This window comes from Dipodomys merriami, unplaced genomic scaffold (genome assembly GCF_024711535.1).
Source record: "Dipodomys merriami isolate MVZ:Mamm:240054 unplaced genomic scaffold, mDipMer1.0.p SCAF_21, whole genome shotgun sequence".
NCBI lineage: Eukaryota > Metazoa > Chordata > Mammalia > Rodentia > Heteromyidae > Dipodomys > Dipodomys merriami.
In genome coordinates this window covers 31,168,538-31,193,045 of record NW_027203493.1, presented here as the reverse complement: position 1 = coordinate 31,193,045, position 24,508 = coordinate 31,168,538, and the positions used below count along the sequence as shown (strand labels likewise).

General features: G+C 43.1%; 1 protein-coding gene and 1 pseudogene across 1 annotated transcript in view; one reads left to right on the top strand and one right to left on the bottom strand.

Moving 5' to 3' along the window:
- The window catches only part of Insc (INSC spindle orientation adaptor protein), a 97,756-nt gene that overhangs the window by 34,021 nt on the left and 39,227 nt on the right, over positions 1–24,508 (top strand). The window contains exons 5-6 of the mRNA XM_070032065.1: positions 991–1,104; positions 8,180–8,305. Of these exons, the coding sequence (XP_069888166.1) occupies positions 991–1,104; positions 8,180–8,305 (240 nt within the window). The remainder of the gene's footprint in view (positions 1–990; positions 1,105–8,179; positions 8,306–24,508) is intronic.
- LOC138834103 (small ribosomal subunit protein eS25 pseudogene) lies at positions 20,921–21,309 on the bottom strand (annotated as a pseudogene).

Sequence of the window (24,508 nt, the reverse complement as noted above, 5' to 3'; positions counted from 1 at the left end):
CCTTCCAAGTGTCTTTTCCATAACACAATGTTATAGAAACAAACCCATTGTAGTAAAAATAAACATGATCATTGAAACTGCACAAGGTGCTGCTCAGAGCACCCAGATCTGGAAGTCTTGGTCTCTATGAGGTCCTTAAAGGATCTGATTCCTGATCTCCATTTCCACTTCTCCCAGGGGAAACTTGAGCAACTGACATTAATTAGCAGGTAGAAATCATTTATAATCAATGAATCACATGCTACAAGGCTAATGGCTGGTTTTTAAGATTTATAAAGAGCTTTTTCCCAGAAATTAGCTACATTCTTCTAGGAATATATATAGTCTTCATATCTTATTTGCAAATGATTTTTCCATTTGCTTTCTAGCTTGGCCTTTTATTTGGTTATTTCCAGCCTCTTTCACCAGTACTCTAGAGGCTCCAGCCTGTATGATCAGTATGCATTACTCACTGAGTTATTCACTGGTTGACAGAATTCCCAATGTGGCTACTTGGGCATGGCTATACACCAATTCAAATGTCCACTAAGCAGTAAGCTACTGTAGAGTGCGTCTCTCAGCGTCACCCCTGAAGTCATTGCCTAGCTAGAGTTCACCAGTAGCCATCCAGACATTAGCAAACATTTTGGTCTTAGTTGCAGCAACTCTTTTTTTTTTCCCAACTTGATGTTTATTTAATGGTTTCTAATTGAGAGTCAGGAATACAATACTATGCTATTTGCTTAGCCCATCGGTATTGAGAGCTGATTTTCTTATGGATTAGAACAGGAAAAATGTGTTGCCTATATCCTAGTGCTTTGAAATGGTCCCACATTTCTGAAATGTAGCTATGGCCTCACTGAAGGATAGAACCTTGTTGCCCCAACAGTGGGCAAGTGGATAGATTAAGATTACAGATTCCGTGGGGGCTATTAGGAGCATTGGCCCACAGGTATTCCATAAATGACAAGTAAATGGGAGTCAATCAGCTGACTTTTCTCTCTCTCTTAGGCACTGGTGAGAAAAATTGATGCCTCGGACAACATCTACACCACAGAGACCACCACAGGGAACCTGTTCAGCCTGACCCAGGAGGGGGCTCCATTGTGTCGCATCATAGCCAAGGTGAACATGAGGGTTTCAGACCAGAGTGACAGGCCTGAGGAAAGGAGGAGACAACACAGTTGTTCAGTGTGTGGAAACAGCTGGCCTGGGAGCTCTGGCCTCAGCATTTGCTTGCTGTGTGCCTGTGGAAGAATCACCTCTTCTAACTGGCTCTTGGTGTTTCTATCTTTAATAGGTAGCTAGCCTCAGTTACTTTCTACTGGAGACACAAAGGCAGTGTCCCCAGAACCTCTACCATCTTTCTTTATGCTGTGTCTTTTATTTTTTTATTTTTGTTGTTTTTTATTAATAAGTTTTTTTTATTGTGAAAATACCGTACAGAGGGGTTGCAATTACATGAGCAAGGTAATGAGCACATTTCTTATCACGCATTGTTGCCCATCCCCCCCTGCTGTGTCTTTTATAAATATCAACCTCCCTTTTCTACTTTACCCAGCCTTCCCTAGTGTCCACAGGAAGATGTAATGAATACAAAGACTATCTGGCATGTAGCATATGGGAAGATCAATTAACTTTCTATGACCTCCTGGCATCATAAATGCAGGAAATGTAGTGTGTCTAACCCAGTTCAAAGAAAAGTTTTTAATATTGTCTTGTCTATAGGTTAATGCTCATCTATGTCTCCTAATCCTTTCATTATATAAATTTCTACCCCATAATAATTAGCAACAGGACAAATGGGAGACACAGGTTTCCAAACAAGACCTTTACTCAAATTCATGTGACTCATCCAAACATATCCCCTTACTCAGCCTCTTGGCTGGCTCCCAGAAATGCTTATAACAACCCCAATACTATGTGAGGCTTAGAGAAACTCAAAAAGGACATTGTTTTAATTAGTGCCATAGAGATTGCAATTCATTAGCTTCATGGCTGATTTGCCCTTGATTATAGCCAACAAAAACTTAGTAAATGTAGACAATTGATAATCCTAGAATGGTTTCATTCTTCTTTATCATTTTTTAAAAATTTTCTTTAAAAGTCATTTATTTTTGAGACAATGTCCATGGACAGCAGCATGGGGCCTAAAGGTGTTTTATGCTTTGGAAGAACAGGCCATAGAGTTTCTGGGGAAGGGGACTTTGCTGTGCCTAGGTTCTGAATGGGTGTTCTGTTCTAGAGCTGGGCACTCAAAGCCCAGGCTATGTGCTGCTTGAATGTCAACAGCTTCTCCTATTCCTTTTCTAGAAAAGCAGAGAGAGGACTTATATTTGGGTGTGAGCCAAAGACGGTGTCTGGCCTCCTGTAGATTTAATTTTCTCTGAGGACTGCGACTCACCTCTGGTTAAATATTGATCACAAACATTTCCAGTGGTAGAAAGTAGGGGAGAAAGGCCTGAGTGGGGATCAGTGGTAGCTCTTAGTACTGCCATTAGCACACCCCAGGAAGGTGGTCATGCCTCTGTGCATTAGCTTTCCCTTGGTAAACTATACAGTATTTTAGAGACTTTCCAAATCTACCATGCTGTCTGACTTTCTTTTTCAGGGTTTAAACTATAGCCTGGTATTTTTATTTATTTTTTTATGTGTGTGTGTGTGTGTGTGTGTGTGTGTGTGTGTGTGTGTGTGTGTGTGTGTGTGTGTGTGTGTGTGTGTGTGTGTGTGTGTACATGCATGCGTCCACATGTCAGTCCTGGGTCTTGAACTCAAGGTTTGGGTGCTATCCCTGATTTTTTTTAATAACTCAAGGCTAGCACTCTACCACTTGAGCCACAGCTCCATTTCTGGCTTTTTTTTTTGGTTGTTAATTAGAGATAAGGGTCTCTGAGACTTTTCTGCCTGCGTTGGCTTCAAACCTTGATCCTCAGATCTCTGCCTCCCAAGTAGCTAGGATTCCAGGTGTGAGTGGACAGCACCTGGTAGGTGTCTTTATTTTTTAAACAGAGGGCTAAGGTGAATTATTTCCTACATTTAGTCATCACTTCTGTCATTTCTCATCACAGGGTTCATATCTATTCTAGCCCTTCTCAGTGACTCAAATATGCCCAATGTGTGTAACTCTAGCCCTGAACAATCACGAACCATTGTTAAGTATTCAAAGATTTTTTTAAATGAAGACTAGGCATAGCAGTGCATGCCTGTAACTCCAACTCTGCAGGAGGCACAGGTAGGAGGAATGAGGTCCAGGCCAACCTGGGCAAAAACCACAAGATCCTATCCAAAACATAACTAAAGGATAAAGGACTGTGGTTGCGCTCAAACAGCAGAGGGCCTGTTTAGCAAATGCAAGAAGCAAAGTTCAGAAGCCTATTACCTTGAAAACAAACAAACAATAACAAAAAACAAAAACAGTTTGCACTGATCCTTTGAGTGTTACATAGGCCATAGGCCATGGCCCACCAAAGCCTGACCAATGGAAGACATGAGTCCTTTTGAATTTGAATAGCAACACTGGTTGCTGGTTATTCCCCAAATTCCCCTGTATTGGTACCTTTCTTTCTTCTTTTGGTTGTGCAGAGGATTGAACCCAGGGTCTTCCATGTGCTAAGCTGGTGTTCGCTGAGCTGTATCCCAAACCTTTGTACTGCTGCCATTTGCTTAGTTGTTGTATCTTGTCCACCTCCTTGCTTGTGAGATGGATATTAATGACCCTGTTGCACAGATAAAGACTCTAGGACTCACAGTGGTTGAATATCTTAAGCTTGGGACACTTGAAACCAGATTTGTCTTTGGAGCCAATACTCCTTGCATTTCACTAGTTCAACTGGCTGAAATCTAGAGTCCTTCCTTTTCCATGCTAACCCCTACATAGTACAACAACTCCGCTTCTGTCTTAATCAAGATTTCCTCTGTCTTTACTTCTGGTTCACTGCATAATGATTGATCTACACACTCCAGATGGGAGATTGAAAAAGGCTAGGACTGAGTGATGTTGGTAGGAGTGGGGAGAAATGGGGAAACTTGAGACTTCTAAAGGTGGAAGTGGTTCACTTTGATGATGGTGGTAATGATAGATGAACTAACAGTAGTAGTGGAAAGAAACCTCAATATTCTCAGAGCACTTAATTATGTGCCAGACAATGTTCTAAGTGATTTATATATGTTAATTTGTTTAAACCTCCTCTCAGGTCTGTTTAGTGGAGCTCCAGGGAGCTAAGATAGTGAGATCATACAGCTAGTAAATGACAGCTAGTAAATGTATCTAGCTACATACATGGAATCAAATGTGATGTTTTTGTTTGCTGTTTTGAACTGCCTTTCTGTAGCCCTTCCCTTCCCTCCTACCTTCCTTCCCTCTTGTCCTCTTCTTCCCTTTTCCCTCCTTCCGTACGGCTTTAAGTCTGTTACCTTTTCCATGCTCAAGCCCTTTTAACTTTCCATTCACTAGCTCATCCCATGCTCCAACAGAGTTTAGATGTGATAAAATAATTCTCACCTTTAAGATTAGGTAACAGCTGAGTATGCATATCTCCTGCCTATAATCCTAGCTACTCAGGAAGCTGAGATAGGAGGATCTTAGTTCAAAGCCAGTTTGGGCAGACAAATCTGAGAGATTCTTATCTCCAGGTACCACCAAAGAGTGGCAAATGATTGAAGTGGTAGGGTGTCAGCTCTGAGTGAAAATGCTAAGGGATGCCTCAGGGTCCCTGAGTTCAAGCCCTCCCCCACACAAGAGGGAACATACATGTTCAGAAAGAAGTTAAGTATCTTGTTCACAATTGTGCGCATTGAAACAGAGCTAGAATTTTAACCAAATGTACTTATTTCAATCTCCTTGGGCTACAGCAGACAGAAGGTTGAAGCAGAGAAAAGAGTCAGTGATGGCTCCCATCTTCCCAACATGGAAGAAAGCAAAATGAGCTCTTTCAGCAGACTCTGTGTGGAGATGTACAGTCCCAAAACATTGAAGATGCCGGGAGTCCCTGGCATTCCCTGCCCAACATCTTTACCTCAGAAGCTCAGTAAATGTGCCCAGCATTGTCCGTGGGAAGTCCCATAGACTTCCTTGTCCATGTCTTTGGGACTCACTGTGGTCTTTTGTTGGATTATCCATCTATCTGAGCTGTCTCCAGAAGAGAACTTGGCAGCCTGTCTGAGGTCTGTCTTCCCAGTCTCTTGGGATTCTCTGAAGACCAAGTGAAGAGCCCAGTTTTCCCTATAATGATGTGACAAACCCCATCCTATCCCAGAGCAGAGCACACACAACTCCCCTGTGCTTTGTTTAATTGCCCTCAGTTTCTCTGTTATTCTCCACCACCACCAGCTTGCACACTCCACAGTGGCCTTTGCCAGCTTTATGACAGCTCATCCCAACCCTGTCTGAATAATTCATACTGTTATGTAGCTGGGCTCAGAGCCCAGAGCTTTCTATAAAATTAACCAAGCTCCAGCCAGCAGTGTGATCTGCTAACTCAGGCAATCCTGTTTTGTTCTCCTAGCCTGATGGGGGCTTCAGCAAGGTCCATGAGATAATCCCTCAAAATTCCTCCAGGTCCTCCTGCCTCTTCTCCCTTTCACATCTTCCAGCCTGTGGTATATCTATCATGAGGATATTAAGTAAGTTTCCAACAAAAAGGCCTTTGCATTCTGAACCTCCAACTAATGCCCAGAAAGGGAGCACCAGGTCCTCCCACACACATTAACTCAGTTGCTCCCCCTACTGCTCAGACATGGAGCTGTCATGGCCAAAGCAGAGGTAGGATTTTAAAGAAAATTCTCCTTAAAATGTGACTCCAGGCATTTCCTCTTTCCTTTCCCAGTAACTGAAAATGCTAAGAAGGACATTTTTCATAGGTTTGGGAAACGATGTAATGAGAATGCAATGCAAATTCATGCAGGGGCTTAAATATAGTTGTGCTGGGCTCAGTGCCTTCTGAGCCAAACTGAGGCTGCCATATTCATCTTGGTTTTGGCTTCATGTTCTTTGACACCATATTATCATCATCTGCTCCACATGTACCTTCTATTAATCATCTAGCTATTGAAATAATGTTTATACAACTGAGATGATTCAATGCAAATAAATACACATATAAATATGCATTTCTTTTTTTATTGTGCATTTCTATGTAATGCTTATATATGTACATATATCTCTAGTGGTCAGTTAATGACCCAACAGGGGTGGTTGAAGAAAACGTGGGTCTACTATTTGTTCGCTTGTTCACTTTATAGAGTAACTTAATTTTGTTTCATTGACTCTATAAGTAGTCTTTATGTAGAACACATAGAGATGTCCCCTGAGAAAGCAGGAAGGCAAAGGTGTAAAGGATTATGGGACAAGAAATTACAAGAGTAGACACCTTATCTCATGCTTGACTTATTTTTATTAGAATAATGCATTTAAAACCAGGGTGCTTCTGTCCTGACCCTTCTACAAATCTATTCTAAATTGAGAGGCTCTGGTACTCTTTCCCCTCAGCCCTTCTTTAAGCACCAATTCATTGAACTTCTATCCAGCTTTGAACATAGTTTTAGAGTTTCCTGTCCTCCCTGCCAGGCTATGAATATAGTATGAGTAGGACAGTCTTGCTCAGTGTTCAGCAGAGTGTTTAGCAGCTAATAAGCTGTTACTATTTTTTGAATGCATGAATAATTTTTACCAGCCCTAAGGTATATATTCTTGTCCTAGCAAATCAACTACCCCAGAGGGAAATAGAGATGAAAAAGTTTGTGATCAGCCAACTGATTACAAATGTCAGATTTTATCAACTTTCCATCATTGTATACCTTCATCTTGGTCTCTGTAGTGAGCATCTGCAAAATTCTCAGAGTAAAAAGAGCCCATAGGCCTAACTTTATCAAATGGAAGGGAAGGAAAATCCAGTAATGAGTTATTTCAATGCACCTTCCTACCTTCTTTCCTTCTCTCCCTCTTCTTCCCTTTGTCCTCAAGCCTGTACCTACTGTGTCAGGCCCTGTTGCATATGCTAAGGATAAAATCGTGGATAGTCAAAAGGAATGAACAGGTAGAAAAAGCAATGGCCACGATAGCCCCTGGCAGGTGCACTGATGGCCAGACTTCTCCACAATCTGACAGTGTATTTTGCTAAATTTATCTGCTAATGACATTTTATTCATTTGAGGGAACAGGTGCAATGGCCTTAGTTAAACCCAGGAATGATGAGGTTCAAGGTGAGTGTCTTGAGGGCTCAGATCAGTTGATCATGCATTAATTGCTGTGACAACCTCTGGGCCTCTTCTAGTCCTCAAGGACAGAAAGTGGGAGGTACAAAGACTGATGGGGGGCCCCCAATTCTTCTCTGTAAGTGAAAGGCCACTATACCAGAGATGAGCTCATTGAGGAGTACCACTCCTTTGCTGGACATTGGGCTGACTGTCCTATTTTCTGGGGGTGCTTTCACTCATAGAATCATGGGGCTCCGGTGATGGTTACAGAGTAAGTGTGATCAGTTGGCAGGGTAGCTTGAGGATGAATGTCTCATGCCCAGATTTTTTTCCTGGAGGTACACATGCTATTGGGCAATCTCCAAGAGATATAAAAAAGTTTTCAGAAGGACAAGGAAAAAAGACACATTCATATTCAAGAGGTAGATAATTGTGATTAAAGGAATGTGTTTCTTTTACAAATAGGAGAACAAGGATTGCAAATGAAGATGCTATGGACTTAGGGTGGATTGCTTTACCCATCTGGACTTCTGTGCTTTCCATCTGAGTGGAAATATAACTGTAATATAAACAAAAACTTCTTTCTGTCTGCCTTCCACTGCAGTCAGAAGTAACATGGTGATTGATTGGTGGTAAAGGAGAAGTGGCAATGGGCTCCTATCTTCCCTTCTCTCTATATGCCTTCAATAGACTTCAGTCTATTCCCCAGGAGCTTCTCAGGAGGTGTTGAAGCATACTTGGAAAAGTATTGAACGGTGTTGATCTTTGGATCTAGAAAAACTTCACCCCCAGCTTCTTCCCCAAGTCCTAGAAGCATTTGAGGAATCCCATGACCAACTTGAACTATCAGGAGCCAGCACTTCACTGTGCATGTGTGTGAGTGTGTAAGTGTGAGAGGGTACGCATGCTGGGAAAAACACCTAAGAGCTTAACTGCTAAGCACCAGAGATGTCAGCCCAGGGAAGGTCACATGTAAGATCACGTGACATTTTCTTCTTCCTGGCAGGAAGGTGGGGTTGTAGCACTCTTCAAGGTCTGCAGACAGGACAGTTTCCGGCCCTTGTACCCCCAGGCGCTCCGTACACTGGCCTCCATCTGCTGTGTGGAAGAGGGTGTTCACCAGCTGGAGAAGGTAAGAATGGCTGGTTGGGGTGGGGCTGAGGTTCCTGATTCTCCTGAGCCACTCAGATGAAACTGTTGGGGGACACTATGAGGTTTAATGCAGAAGAAAAGGAGAGAAGACACTCAATACTTCATAGGTGGATGACCAATTGAAAGTTGAGTGGGTGGGACCGCAGAGGGCAGGCAAGTTGGTGTTGAGGTTTGGAGTGGCTGGTCCTTCACTCAAAGCAGGAAGGGGATCCAAACCAAGAACAGAAGGCACTGGGTACTACCTTAGCCACCTTTCTCCTGCTGTATATAATGAAATACTTGAGAAATTCAGTGTGAAGATGGGAAGATGTATTTGGGCTCAGAGTTTCAAAGGTTTTAATTCAAGGTTGGCTGGATCCAAATTTGAGTATGAGGTGAAGTAGAACATCATGATGGTAGAAGCATATGGTTTGCCTCATGGCAAACAGGAAGCCAAGAGAAAAGTAGAGGAGGTGGGGAAGAGAGGTAAGAGACAGAAACAGAGAAAGACAGAGGGAGACAGAGAAAGACCAGTGGGTGCCTTCCTTCTGCTTTTGTTCCATCTCAACTCCAGCCTATTAGATGGTGCTGCCCACTTTCAGGGTGGGTCCTCCCTCCTAAGTTGCTATCAACAATGCTAATTGTCTCTGGTAAACCCCTCATGGCCACACCCAGAAATATGCTTCACTCATCTCTTAGGTGTCTCTCAGTCCAATCAAGTTGTCACTCAAGATGTGCCCTTATAGGCTCATAAGCAAGCGAAGGTCCTCTTCATAGAGGACTGTAAGACTTGGATAGGGGTCAGTGTGGCACAGAGAAGCATGTGGTCACAGAAGCAATGTGGTTCTCTGTAGGCCCAAGGGACTTCTGTTGACTGAGTGGATATGAGTTTGCAGATAGGCCCTCAAGGGTGCTAGGAGGATTCTGGAGATGGTTGATGTTGGGAATTTTTTTTTTGCCAATAGACTTTGAAGAAAAGATACCAAATGCTCTTATGAAGGAGAAATGAAGGGCCCAAAATATCTCTGGGCAATTGTGATGCCTACAAGATTCAGGGCAGATGTTCTGCATGTGTTCCTGTGGTTAGGTCTAAATGGATAGGGTGTGATTAATTTTTGCTTTGTGTGTGAAATAATTCCCTCTCTTCTCCCATAAATCTTTTTTCTTGGATAACAGGCTAATGGCCAAACGAGTTGTGTTTCTCATCTAATTTAATGTCTGGTTGGCAGAGAAGATGGGAAGAAAATGTAGAAGGGGTTAGCATCACCAGTTCTCTAAAAGCAGTGAGTTGCTTGGCTTCAATGAGTCTGCAGCACAGCAAAATTTTCAAAGCAGGGAAGAAAAGCAGCAAAGACTTCTTGTTTAGAACTGAAACCTATGTAGCTGGGAAGTCTGGAGGCAATTTTTCCATCCATAGGATGCATGCTCAAATCCAGGATGCTTCAGCACATAAGCTGGTCTAGCTAGTGTCACCAGCTTACTGAAGGACAGAAGAAGGCGTAGAGATAAGGGACCTGGAAGGAGGCTTATTAGGTGCTAGGTGCAGGGATGATACTTCACACACTTTTCCATTAACACACCAGGGCCTTGTAAGATCATCACTATTAACATCTCTGTCCTAAAGACAAGGCAATGATGTCTCATGTAGTTTGCGTAAAACCACATAACTACTAAATAGGGAAGGCAGAATTTGAGCCTTGTCTGCCTACGTCCACGACCCAGGGCTATGTCCTCCTTGCCTTGCTGGCTCAGTGGACAACATTCTGAGAGCATTGAAAAGTTCCTGAGCCTTATCCCAAGTCATGTTACTGCTCTGGCCTGTTTCCTAACGCATTCCCAATGGCATAGGGGATGGCTTAGTGGGCCTACCGTTCTTCCATGTTAGGTAGCTGTGATATAAACATATGTGAGACAGTGCCTCTGGGCCAAGCTCTGAGTGAGCTGATCCTGAGGAGACCCTTCAGGTCAGAGCCCTCCACAGCAGCCCTAGAGCTTGCAAAGTGGCTCCATATGGATTTGAATTTCATGTGATGCTTGCCTCACATTTAAAGCATCCACTGTGCACATGAAGACACAGAGGCCCAGACAGATGAGACAACATCTTGCCCCAAATCACTGTACAATCTGTGTGCTCAGCAAATATTTGTTGAGGATCTGCACTGTTTTGGTGCCAGGAATACAGCAGTTGACACAGACAAAGCCCCTTGTGCTCACAGGAGTTATGTTCTAGTATAGGTAGCAAGAGATGGTTTGCTAGCCAAAGCCAGCCTTTTGTCTGTGTGTGTGTGTGTGTATGTGTGTGTGTGTGTGTGTGTGCGTGCGTGCATGCGCGTGCACGCATGTGTGTACTGAGGGGTTGGTTGCTTCCCTGAGCTCTTTTGCTCAAGGCAAGTGCTATCTCACTTGAGCCACAGGTCTACTTCTCCAAGACTTTCCTGCTTGTGCTGTCTTTGAACCACAAATCCTCAGATCTCACTATCCTGAAGAGCTAGGATTACAGGTGTGAGCTATTGGTGCCTGTCGGTTGTCTGTTTTAATGGGACCCATAAGCTAAGAATATGGCATTTCCACTCACTTTTAAATAGTTGAGAAAATCAGGAGAAACTTTTATGTCACATGAAAAATATGTAAACTTAAACTTGTAGTCTCTTAAATTTGTTTTTTTTTGTATTTTTTATGTATGTATGCACATGTGTAGTTCAATGGCTTGAACTCAGAGCCTTGTGATTATTAAATAGGTGCTTGACCACTTGCACTACGCATACACAGCCCTTTTTGCTTCGGTTGTTTTTCGGGTAGGGTCTTACATTTTTTTTGCCTGGGGCTGGCCTTGGACCTTGATCTTTCAAACCATATAGTAGGCAAGAACTATTACCATGAGCCATTGTGTCTAACTTATTGGTCTAATTTTTTGCTCAGGCTGGCCTTCCACTCTCCACCTCCCCAGTATCTGGGATTATAATTGTGAGACACCAATCCCTGGCTAGTCCACCAACTCCCATGGGCCACAGCCATGCTCTCTTGCTTATGGTTGACAGGCTATATGTCTATGTCTGTGTTTCCGTCCTAACTGTGTAATATCTGCTCGTACCTACAACAGCAGAGCTGAGTCACTGCAGCAGAGTTTCTGTGGTCTGCCAAACCAAGAACATTTACTTCCTTGCTATCCACACAAAACTTTCACCTACCCCAGTGCTGGCAGGTGATAGGTTGTCATGCCAATGGCGATGAGGATTATGACGGACGTCCTTGGAGCAAGTGTTTTCCTCTGCCCCATCTTAAGTCCCTGTCATAGACACATCCCCTTGGGGTTGCCATTGTCCCCACTGCTTAGAGAAGAAGGAAAGAAAACTCAAATGAGGCATCTCGCTTGATGGCATATAGCTACCAAATGCCTGGGTAGTAATTGAATTCCAGCTCTGCTGGGCCAGAGCCAGCCTGGGCTGTTAACTATTATGCAAAACCAGGAACCAAACCTGCTGTGATGGTGCCAACGTCTTCATTCTTTCCTAACATACCATGTTGTTTTCCAAAGTTATAGAGATGCCCATGAGGCCTTCTCCAGGTCCCTCTCTGGGTCCTGCTCACTCCTCCCCTCCCCTGTGATCAAGGCCCTTCAGTCCTGGCCTGAGGCTCCCATAAGGTATGCAGTGCAGTGTTTGGGCTGGAAGGTAGAGAAGCCAGCAACAGGAAGTACTGTGGAAGCCAGCCTGGCAGGTATGCGGAGAAGGGTGTGCTGGGGCACAGTCAGAGCAGTGACCTAATTAGATACTGTCACAGTCACGGCCTTCCCCTCTGGATTTACTGGTCTGTTGAAGACCAGTAAGTTCACTTGCTTGCTTAATTAATTGGCAATATGAAACCCAGTGGACATAGTGAAACCCATCTTTGTCATGGGGCTTCCCTGTCTATTTCCACACCTGATGAGGTTTTTGAAGTCCTGTGCAGGCCCAGAGGAGGTGTGGAGCCAGCCTTAACACAAGACACCTCCAGCCCTCCTGAGCGGTGTGAGGCCTGTGCCTTGTCAGATGCCCGGACTGATGAGCTCATAGATTTAGTTATGTCTCCTTCATTCATTTGCCTGAAGTTGCTTCATCTGTGCTTCTTCATTTCTTCTGGGGTCAAATACTCTGACACCCACTCGCTGGTTTCTCATGAGGTCTATCCTTGATGAGGGCTATAGATTCATGCTTCCTTCTCCAGCATACTGAGGAGCTTGTGGCCTTTGAAAGTCAGGCACTCCTAGGTTTGAACCTAATTCTCTGTACCTATGACCTTGGAGAAATCACAAGTTACCTGGGGGCAAAGGGGAGGGGACATTTTTGGAGCTTCTCAGAGGCATATTTTTCTTAATCAAATGGATATAATGAAATCTATCTCACAGAACTGTTGGTGGATTATGGGACTACAATGATGTGGCTTTTGGCACGCAGTAGGCACTGAGTAACTGCTAGCATCATTGTGGAAGGGACAGCGCTAATGGCTGGGGCTCTGGATCAGCAGTTTGGTAAGATTACTCTCCAATGGACAGGGCGGCCTAGCCCACTTGGAAGAAGGCTATCCTGGTAGAAGAGTCAGAGGAGCCAGAGGAGCAGTGCAGAGTGGCCGGGGGTGGCTGGAGCCCAAGTCCTCACAGCCTTTCCTCCTGTGTATAGACAAGGGAACTGAGGCTCCAGGATGGAGCCTCATAAATGTGTAGAACCTGTGGTCAGGCAAAAACTGAGCTGCTTCCAAGCTCTCGCTCTTTATTCTTCCGCCACCTGGGAAGAGCTGGTCTTTCGAGGTGGGGACCATGAGGGATGGGTTCCTGAGAGCCAGGTTCTGGGTGTTAACTTGGTCAGGAGGTAGATCTGGATACATGCAAGGCAGGGCTGGATGAGACATGATGTTAACATCCATAGGCCTCTTAGAAATGTAGGAAGGCCCTTCTAGGCTCTATTCTTTCTTTTCATAACAGCCCTTTGGAAGTTTGGCTCAATGGTGGATATAGTGGGGAGGCTATCCCATGGCCATCAGAGAACATGGGTAGGAGGCCCATCTTGGCTGGGGTTACTGGCGTAGGAGCTAGGCCCAGAAGGACCAAGGAGGCACTTAATGCTGCCCTGAAAAGAAGCAGGGAAATGTGGCATTGGAAGAGAAGAGGGATCCCTCAGTTGGCTAGTTAGCCTGTGGGGCTCTAAGTCTCTAAAAGAGCTCTGGGCTCAGTACACTTGTGAAGCTCTAAGTTGACTGAGTTCTGTATGCTACATTTGGGAGAAGACTGAATGAAGAAGTTGAGGGCCAAGGGTGGAGAGTGGGATCCAGAACTAGACTGGCAATAGGAGCACACAGACCCAATTGTTTGGTGGTAGACTGCTCAGGTGGGAACTGACATTACTAAGGGAGGGGACTGTAGGGTTGGGGAACAAACTACTTCTCTCACCCATGGCTTCCCTATGAGGGACAGTGCCTTGTCTGTAGGGTTGCTATGGTGACATAGAGCAACAATATGGTCAGTTTTCCAGCATGGTGCCTGCATGGAGGACACACTCTGATTATGTCTCCACCTTTTCAGGATGCTTTGGGTAGATTGCATTCCTCCTAAAGAGACTTAGTGTTAGGGAGTTTTCAGTGACCCTGGTAGACTTCCAGCATGGGTGAAAGGAAGGTTGGGCAGTTCTGATTCAGTGAATGGGACTGAGGGGGATGGGACTAGAGGTGGCCTGGGGTCTATGGTACAGATGAAGGACTGGGGTGTGGAGGGCACAAACTTATAGCTAGAACTATACGAGGTCAGGGGCTGGGGCATTTAAAGTCAACTACTCAGACAATCCCAGCTATCTACCCAGACAGTTCTAGAAATTGCTTTTTGTAGCCTTAGACCACAGAAAAACTCAATTTCAAAAAGTGCCCTTTTATCCTATCCCCTCCCTTTTGTTTTATTTTATTTCAAATAAGGAGTTAATTTACCCTGTGCTGTAGCCAAGGGGAGAGTTTAATGAAAATCAATGAAGAAATTAAAGATGAGCGGAAGAGAGGAGGAGGACGCAATATCAAGTCCAAGAAGAAAATTCCCCGGGATGAGTGACAGGCGGGAGTATTGCCGTCTCTCTCTGTGTAGCTCCTCACCACTCACTCTCCTTGAGAGATGGAGGCAGGAACGCCTGGGCCCAGCTTTCAAAACTTCAGCAACCCTGGGCAGGAGGGAGTGGGCTGCAAGGGGACTGTAGAGAGGCTACACAGTTTGGCAGGATTTGACAGGGTTCGCCCTGCACATTCAGGAGAAGATCACAAATGGCTCATTTCTACTCCACCCCAAAACCTTTGCCCACACTCCCTCATCCCCTTGCCTGCTTGAATACCTCGTGGTCCTTCTGCAAGGAAGGCAGGGATACTCATCACCTGCATCCCATTTTATAGATGAACAAATAGAGTATAGAATGGATGGACATCGGAAGACCTCGAGCCTTCACTGAATCCCATTCATAGGTTTTCTCCTCTCTTCCATTGGCCAAAAGAGGTCATTGTCTGCTGACCCAAGGTCAAGGCAGTGCCTCGATCCTGTTAGGATCAGTTCTAGTATTTAGGGAAGGTAAGTGGGGGAGAGTCAGATAATAAATATCTGTTAAGGAAGCAGTTGATTTTGACTTGTAACCCTTCTTTTCCTTGGAGTAACTCCCAGAGAGAAAGAGAGAATGCTCAGGATGGAGGTCCCAAATGGTCATTTCACCTTTTGGGAACTCTTCTATACCCCACACCCCTCTCATTGGCCTTTAACTTCTCTGAAAATAGGCTGAGGATGTCTAGAGAGCCTCAGGACCCCAGGTGAGCTCTCTCTGACAGGCAGAGAGGAGGAGGGACTGACAACTCACCTTTGGCGAGTCTCTCACTGTAACATCCCACAGGGAATGTGGAAGTATGCCAAGTTTCCTGTCTGTCTGTGTCAAGGCTAGGGGCAGAGGTGCTTGGGAGAGCCAGGATGTGAAAAGGCAGGAGCAAATTCAGGCACACTGCTTTCCACACTTTGCAAGAGATTATAGGCAAGTACTGTCTGTTACAAAGAGCAGAGCTGCATGCTCCCTGACAGTTCTAAACTGAGTGTGGAGAAGGGATGGAGCTGCTACACAGTTTGAGTGCCTAAATACAACAGTGTGTTTTCAAGAGCAGGCTCCAGCCTCGCTGACTCTGCAGGACCCCATGCACTGTGCAAGAGCGGCCCCTGGTGGACAAGAATACTAGTGACAACCCTGTCAGCCTGAGGCTGCCTTCTCTGTACTTTTCTTCTTTTTTTAAATCTATGTATTTATTATAAAGATACTGTACAGAAGGGTTACAGTTACATGAGTAAGGTAATGAATACACTTCCTATCGAGCATTGTTACCCCCTCCTTTTTCTACATAGTGTCTTCTACATCTCATTGTTACAATGGGTCAACCTGTATACTTGTTTCAGCATTCTGTTATTTCTTTTCCCCTCCCCAAATTAGAAAAATGTATATACAAGATGCAGGGCACTGGAATCAAATACACTGAAAACAGGGGTTATACCATGGGAGCAGAACATATGAAATAACCAAAAAGATCACATAGTACATTATATATATATTAAAAACAACAGCAACAAAGATAAAATCTTGCATGTCCCTATCTTGGGGTTCATTTTACTTAGTACCATCTTATACGGTCATATGTACACTTTTGGGCATTTACTCAAAAGATCACAAACAAGGCCATACTAAAGCTACCAGCACAACTATGTTTATTGCAACATTATTCACCATAGCTAAGATGTGGAACCAACCCAGATGTCCCTCAGTAGATAAATGAATCAAGAAAATGTGATACACACACAGACACACAGACACACAGACACACAGACACACAGACACACACACACACACACACACACACACACACACACACACACACACACACACACACAATGGAATTCTATGCCTCCATCAGAAAGAATGACACTGCCCAATTTGTTAGGAAATGGAAAGCTGGAAACAATTATATTAAATGAAGTAAGACAGACCCAAAGAAACATAGGTCCCATAGTTTCCCTTATTTTCAATAATTAGTATACATCTAGGATAATCTTACCAGACAAGCAGAAAAGCTCAAAAGCTGAGGCTGCCTTCTCTTAGAGCTGCTGAAGCTGGTGGACTCTGGACCAGAAGTCGGGTCCAGAATGATATCTTTGAGAGAAGCAAGAGGGGAAAGAATTTTCATGTTAAGGAAACAGGACATCTTCCCAGAGTCAGCCTTGTTCAGGAGCAGGATGTAGACAAATATTGCACGCGATCTAATATGGGCCCCAAATCCTAGCTCCTTCAGAATTTGCCCCATGCCTTCTTGGAGAAAAAACTTCCTGGACCCTCAATTTCTACCTGATAAAATCCACCCCCACCCCCACCACCACCACCCCCACAACCCCCACTCCCACCGGCCCCGGACCCATGCCTTGCCAGCCTAGCACCTAAGTGCTATCTAAGCACAATGCTTCAGGTCTGAGTGTGCTGTCCAGCATCTCCAGTTATTATGTGACCTTGTGCTCTTCTGAGCCCATTTCACTGGGTAAATGTAGAATGATAATAGATTGCTGCTTTGCAGACTGGGCCCATGGAATGAATCAGCACTCCATAGAATTAAGTTACCTTACCCTTATCTCTGCTCCACTATGGGCCTCCTGGCTTTCTTTGGAGACTGAGCTATCTTGACCAGAGTGACAGTTGCTCTCACCTCCTCCCTGACTGCTACCCCTTTCCAACTTTAGTGCTCACTCTGTATGCAAGTGTCATTCCTACACATATCTCACAATGCCTGCTCCAGGATTCTGCCTCCTCCTCCCCACTGTGAGACGCTATCATGTTCCCATTCTAGTTGCTCTTGTCAGGGAAGTGGCTTACACACACACACACACACACACACACACACACACACACACACACACACACACAGCTGATCCATATTTGGTGCACTATTGAATAAATGTCCTTCACAACTGAGAGAATAGAGGATTGGGGCTGCAGGTGGCATGCATACCCACAATGCTTCTGCTGCCAGCCACAGAGCTGAGACCAGAGCACAAGATGGCTAACTCCACTCACCACAGTCTAAGAGGCCTTCTCCAGCAGTTCCAGGCCCCTGTGTGAGGTGAGATTGGTGGTGGAAGTGAGGGAGGGGATCATAAGCCTTGTGAGCTACCTTGCAAGGGTGGCAGGCTGCATGGCTAAAAATACTTCTGTTGAATTTTCTCTGCTCATCCTTTGTCACTACCTAGCCATGCATCACATTTTCCTCTCCCTCCATCCAACTCCTTTCTCCGAGTGCAAGTCCTCAGATCTCAAAGCTGACTTCAAAGGCTAGTGGACCAGGATGAGCTTGGTGGCTCAACCTGAAATAGGTAAGGTGGATATGAGCAGTTGAGTCTGGCCTTGCCTCCTCAGTGGAGGCTGGGGGTTAGTGGAGAGGCTCTGGAACCTCTCTTTGCTACTGGTGTGCTGATGGGCCAGGAGGAAGATTCCTAATCCTGAGGAGCCTTGCTTTTTCTTATGTGAGAAAAAAAGGTTCTTCTGGTATCATATGACGTGTGAAGTGACTTTTGTAAGATGTAATGTTAGAATGAAAGAAGGTGATGAGTTGGCTGATCGGGGAATTCTGGTGCCTGTTCCTGGGACTGATATATATATGATGAAGGAGATGTTCTTCTAGAGTCCATAGAAGAGAACTCTCTCTCTCTCTCTCTCTCTCTCTCTCTCTCTCTCTCTCTCTCTCTCTCTCTCTCTCTCTCTCTCTCTCTCTCTCTCTCTCTCTCTGTAAATTTGTAGAGTAAAATGTTAGTGTGCGTTTTCTGGTTGAACCCCCAATAATCTTGTGAAAAATAAAAATCACATGTAAACATGTCAAGGAGAAGGGAACTTGTGACACCGAGGAAGCTGGGTCATGCAGGGGTCCAGAGAGGTGGCACTCTGCCTACCCCCTCCCTTTGGAAGAAAGGAGGTTCCTGGGGACAGTAAGAAGAAACAGGATGTTGAAAAGACTCATGGAGGTGCAGGTTAGGAGCAGAATATGCTAGGGAAGACTTCTGTTTGTGGGAGTCGTCTGGCACTGACAATGGCAGTGGGAATAACAGTCAACCCTGAAGTCATGGAGCAGGAATGAGCATTGCAGTCCTTTGGTGGGTCCTCTGAGCATCTAGGGAGATAAAGGCAGACAGGAGCGAGAAGGACTATGAGAAAGAGGACAGATTTACAGAGAAAGAGGAGTAGGTGATAGAAGCATACCCACTCAGACAGAGACAGAGACAGAGAGATGAGGGACAAGAGAGAGGAGAAAGGGGAGGGAGGAGAGAACACATACAATTTCTAAAAGAGCATTTTAATCTATTGTTGGAATGCATAATAATGTAAGTCAAGTTGTTTGTAGATTTGTGACAGCTAGACATAAAGTCCCTTGCCTATGAATCCTTGGGTGTATTGTTACCACTCGTTATTTTTCAGATAGGATCTGACTTTGAGCATTGTTTCATATTCTTCTTGTCCACTTGCTTGTCTTCTTTCATGAAAGGTTGGAGATTTTTATTTTTAAACATTGGGTCTTTGTCTTTGCTTTATTGATTTATACATTTAAAATGTATTCTAAACACAAACCCCTTCGTCAAGATATGTAGGGTGACAATATATATTGTCAGCCTGTGGCTTGCTTTTTTATCTCTTAATGTTGTCTTTTGATAAGTGGTAATTCTTAACTTTATTAGAGTCAAACGAATTGTTCTTGTCTTTTAAAAGTTAGTGTTGCTTGTATCCATTTAAGAAATCTTTTTATTCTCCCAAATCATAAAGGTCTTCTTTTGTATTTTATTTGAGGAGTTTTATTGTTTCACCTTTCACATTTGGCTTGTAATTTATTTTAAATTAATTTATAAATGGTTTCCAAGGTTTAGTGTTTTTCCACATGGATATTCAGTCGAGCTAAGGCCATTTATTGAAAAGACTATCCTTGTTGGTGCTGGTGGCTCATGCTTGTAATCCTAGAAACTCAGGAGGCTGAGATCAGAGAAGCATGGCTCAAAGCCAGCCCAGAAAAGTCCATCACACTCTTATCTTCAATTATCCACCAAAAAGCCAGAAGTAGAGCTGTGCTTCAAGTGGTAGAGAGCTAGCTTTGAGCAAAAACAAAGCTCATGGACAACATCCAGGCCCTGAGTTAAAGCTCCAGGATTGGTACAAAAATAAAAAATTAAAATTAAAGTTAAAGCAATGATTTTACGTTCTCTTATATTGAAATAATGTCTTTATTATAAGTAAAGTGATAATACACAGATACACAGTCTAAGTCTGCTTTGGGACTTTAATGTCTCTGTTCTATTTTTTTTCTCCATCCATGCCAATATGACACTGAGTCCCAGTAGTTTAATAAATTTTGACATTTAATTGTGTAAATCTTTCAACTTTGTTCCTTAAGGTCAAAAGAGTCTTGACAATTATTAATATCCTTGCATTTCTATATGCATTTTATAATCAGCATGTTAATGTCCACAAAAATGCCTGCTAATTTTCTTTTCTTTCTTTCTTTTTTTTTTTTGGTCAAGGGTTTGAACTCTGGGCCTGGGCACTGTGCTGCCCCTGAACTCTTCAGCTCAAGGCCACTTGAGCCACAGCACCACTTGCCCTGCTAATGTTTTGACGAGGATTTCTTTTATATTTCTTCTCTGTCTCTGTCTCTGTCTTTGTGTCTCTCTCTCTGTCTCTGTCTCTCTCCTCTTGTGGTGATAGAGATTGAATTCAGACACCTTTATGCTGAGCTAGGCCTTCAACCCTTTTAGGCACTGGTTATATTTGAGATAGGGACTGGCTGCTTGTATAGGTGTGCATTTGGACTGTGATCTGACTATTTTAGTCTTCCTGTCAGAGCTGGGATGACAAGTACATTCCATTGAGATAGAGCCATGTGAACTTTTCTCCCTCTAGGGCTGCACTGAAACCACAGTCTTCCCAATATCAGCCTTCAGTGAAGGAGGGATAACAGGCCCATGTCACAATGCACAACTATGGGTTGAAAAGGGGTCTTGTGAACTTTATTTCCTGTCTGGCTTCAAACCACAGTCCTCGCATTTTCAGTCTCTAGAATAGCTCGAATTACAGGCTTGGGACATAAATAAAAACCTGGAGTAGGATTCCTTTAAGTTTCTCAATAAATTTTTGGGCAATTGACATCTCAAGCAATATAGTATTTCAGAGAGTGAGCATAGTACATCTTTCCACTTTACATAGATTGTCTTTTATTTCAGCAAGGTTTTGAGTTTTCAGTGTTGATATCTTTTAAAAAAATGTTTTCTTCAACTAGTTGTACAAAGGATTTGCCATTTGACAGTGCAGTTTATGAATATAGAACTTCTTGATCACAATGTCATTGCTTTGAACATTCTCAAACACCCCTCCCACCCAACTCCTTACCTCAATTTTCTTAATTTTAGATTATGTATTGAATTTTTGCCATTTAACAAAGCAATTTATGTATACAAAGCATCTTGGTTGGTCATCCTTCCAACATTTCCCTGCCCTTCTATTCACTCCTTCCCTTATTTTTCTCCATTCTGTGGCATATAAAATGCATTCTTGCCTGCATTAATTTAATAAAGTGCTATTTTTCCAAATATACAGCTGGTTGGACCTGTTCGTGCATCTTCACTAGCAGCTGGGACATCTCCACCTTTATTATTTTTAGTATAACTTATTTGAGCTTTGTACTTTAAAAGTAATTTGATAAGTTCCCTACTAAGGAGCTCCTGAAGTGCTGGCCTGGCCAGGGAGTCATGAATCTTCAGCCTCAGAAGTCACAGCAGTTGGGAGCTTCTTTACACAATTTGTTGTAGGTGGCTTTGTCAAACAGGACTGGGTGGTTGAGCTTGTCCTGAACTTTGCCTTTGGACCACTTCTTAGTTTTGCCCCTAGACTTACTTACTGGTTCTTGTCTTTGCCAGCTTCCAACATCTTTCTTCTTGTCATCCTTTAGTGGCATCGTGAAGCCTAGAGAGCGGTAGCTACCAACCACTGTGGCCTCATCAAGGTGTCAGACAGAAAGAGAGTTATTGCCTTGCACTTTCTTTTAGCTTGATTTCTAGCTGTGTTTGATGGTCATGTGTCACTTGCAGATCTTTTTGTTGTTGCTAACACATAGAAGATACAGTTTAGATATTGTCTACAATGGTATTCCCACCCCCCCCCAATTCTCCCCCTTCCCTCCCGTCCCCCCCTGCACCAAAGTTGTAAAGTTCATTTTCAACATAATGACTTGTACATCTCATTGTTGCAATGGGTCTACCTGTATCCCTATTTAAATGATTTGTTTTTCCCCTTCCCCTCCACAAATTATACCGACATCAAATACAGTGAAAGGAGGGGTTATACTGTGGGGAAGGGACATACAAAGCAATAAAGAAATAATCTTAGAAATGTGTTAGAAACAATCGCATGAAAGAAAAAAAAACATTTGAATACATATCTTAGCGTTCATTTCCCTAACATCAACTTATCTGACCTTTTCTACTTGACTCAGACATGTACTAGATATTGCAAATAAGGGAAACCAGGGGACCTATGTTTTTTGGGGCCTGCTTACTTCACTTAATATAATTTTTTCCAAGTCTTTCCATTTCCTAACAAATGGGGCAATGTCATTCTTTCTGATGGAGGCATAGAATTCCATTGTGTATATATACCACATTTTCTTGATTCATCTACTGAGGGGCATCTGGGTTGGTTCCATATCTTAGCTATGGTAAATAATGCTGCGATAAACATAGTCATGCTGGTAGCTTTAGTATGGTCTTGTTTGTGAACATTTGGGTAAATGCCCAAAAGTGGGATTGCTGGGTCATAGGGGAGCTCTATGTGGAGTCTTTTTTTCAGGGTTTCTATATACACAATCATGGGATCTATAAAGGCTGACAGTTTTGTTTCTTTTCTCATCCTTATATATTACTATTTCTTCTTTGTGTGTGATAGCATTGACCACACACATTAAATAGCAGTCTGATGATATATGTCTTTGTCTTGTTCCTGCTCTCATATGGGATGCTGCCAATATCTCATTCACTCTCTCATTGTTGAGTATGATATCATTTTAATGCTTAGAAAACTGAGGCTTAAAGAACATAAATAACAAAGTTTGCAAATAGCCAAGCTCTTTCCATTCCAGGGATTCTGTAACTTCCTTGTACCACAGGTATTTTTAGGATACCAGTGCTAAGCCCTAAATGTCCATTAGACTTACATGAATGATGGTTAAAAATAAAAAAAATTCTAAGACTCCATTATAAACTACTTAAATCCAGGTTTCTGGTAGTAAAGTTCAGATATTAATATATTAAAACCTTTCACAGATGTTTGGAATCCTCTGAAAGCCAATGATCTGGAAGCACTTTGGGTATAATTCAAGTCCCAGCATTGCTTTGCTGAAAATTGGATGTTTTTATATCAACATGTTTAGTAATCCTGACCCAAAGGGGAACTATCCCAGTGCTTTCAGATCACCTGCCTGAAATGTACTCTAAGTAAAATGGTTTGCTAACAGAGGACTTATTTTCTATTTATACTCTTGAGTGATACAAGGAATCATATCTCTCCACCAAAATAACTTATCTCTGCTTTCTCTGCCTCTGTACCTTCCTCTCCTTTGCTTTATTAACTTGATTACATAATCATTTTCTCCTATTGTTCCATTCCCTATTACACATCAAAATTTGTACCTATCCACTTTATCACTTAGTTTTTAACCTAAAGTTCTTATTTGAAACAGCAATACAGGTTGAATGGAGTCGGAGTTATGTTGAGTTAATGAAGGATGTTATGTTATGAAGGCCTGTTTAATTCTGTAACTTTCTATTGAAATGCCAGCTGTAGTACCATTCCATGAAACAAATACTTAATTTAATTTTTTACCATTTTATTTATTTAATTATTTTGTACCTTGAACTCATATTTTGAGCTTGAACTCAGGATCATGCACTTTTATTTGGCCTTTTCACTCAAAGTGGAAGCTTTATTGCTTGAGCTACTCTTCACTTCCTTCTTTTTGCTAGGTAACTGGAGATTAAAGTCTCATGAACTTTTCTGCCCAAGCTGGCTTTAAACTATGATTCTTGGATCTCAGCCTCCTGAATAGCTAAGATGAAAAAATCTGCTCTTATAAAGGGAGCCTTGCCTCTACCTGTTCAAATTCTACATTCAGTTTCTGCATCTGACCTGAGGGCTCATTATCCCATCAAAGGCCGTGCTCTGTCCCTTGACTCTTCCTTGGTCTCAATTCCCTCTCTGACTACAAATGAATATTATTTTGGCTATACCCTGGACAACCTGACCTACTTTGTCTGACCCCATAAACAGAATTCTAGTTGCTTTACTATTACCAAATGTAGTGTGTGTGTGTGTGTGTGTGTGTGTGTGTGTGTGTGTGTGTGTGTGTGTGTGTGTGTGTGTGTTTCCCAATCCTTAAGTGGACAGAAAGGTGAAAGAAAAAATTAGGAGTCTACTGGTCATTTTCTGTCTCCCGTGGATGATTTTTTTTACTGCAATTACATAATTTTGTTTGTTATAAATTAGTAACCAACTTCTCTGTCTTTCCCTAAAAACTAAACACATACCCCAAAACTAATAAATGTAGATCAGTACTAGTGATGTACAATGACCCTGTGTAGACGAGCTTGTGTCCCTTTAATATTTGCATAAAAGCCACCACTGACACTTTTTCAAAAAGCAGGAGGAGAAGAACACTGCTTATAAATCTGACAAGGTTTATAAGTTGCATGGGTTTATCTGTTGCATGGCTTCCAGGCTTCTCTTACTCCCTAAGGAGAACCTCAGCATTTGCCAGCTTTTCCCTGTGTCCACATTCCAGCTGCACTGGCCCTGCTGCCCAGGTAATGACCAGGCCAGACCATCTTCCTTGCCACTTGTATACTCACCCATGAGGAAAGTTTGGCCTCACTCCCAGGCCCATCCCATTCCATATGAAAGCTAATTATCTATAAGTGCTTCTAGCAGCAATTCCTTTATAAGGATACACAAGTGGTTTGATTAGATTGCTCTCTTGGCATCAAGTTTATGACTCGGGATGGGAAATGGATGGTTTGGAGATGGGGAATTTCCTGAAATGGGACTACAGTTTGAGGGAACTGGCTTCAGGCTGGGCTACTCCTGGGTCAATCACAGCTGAGCAT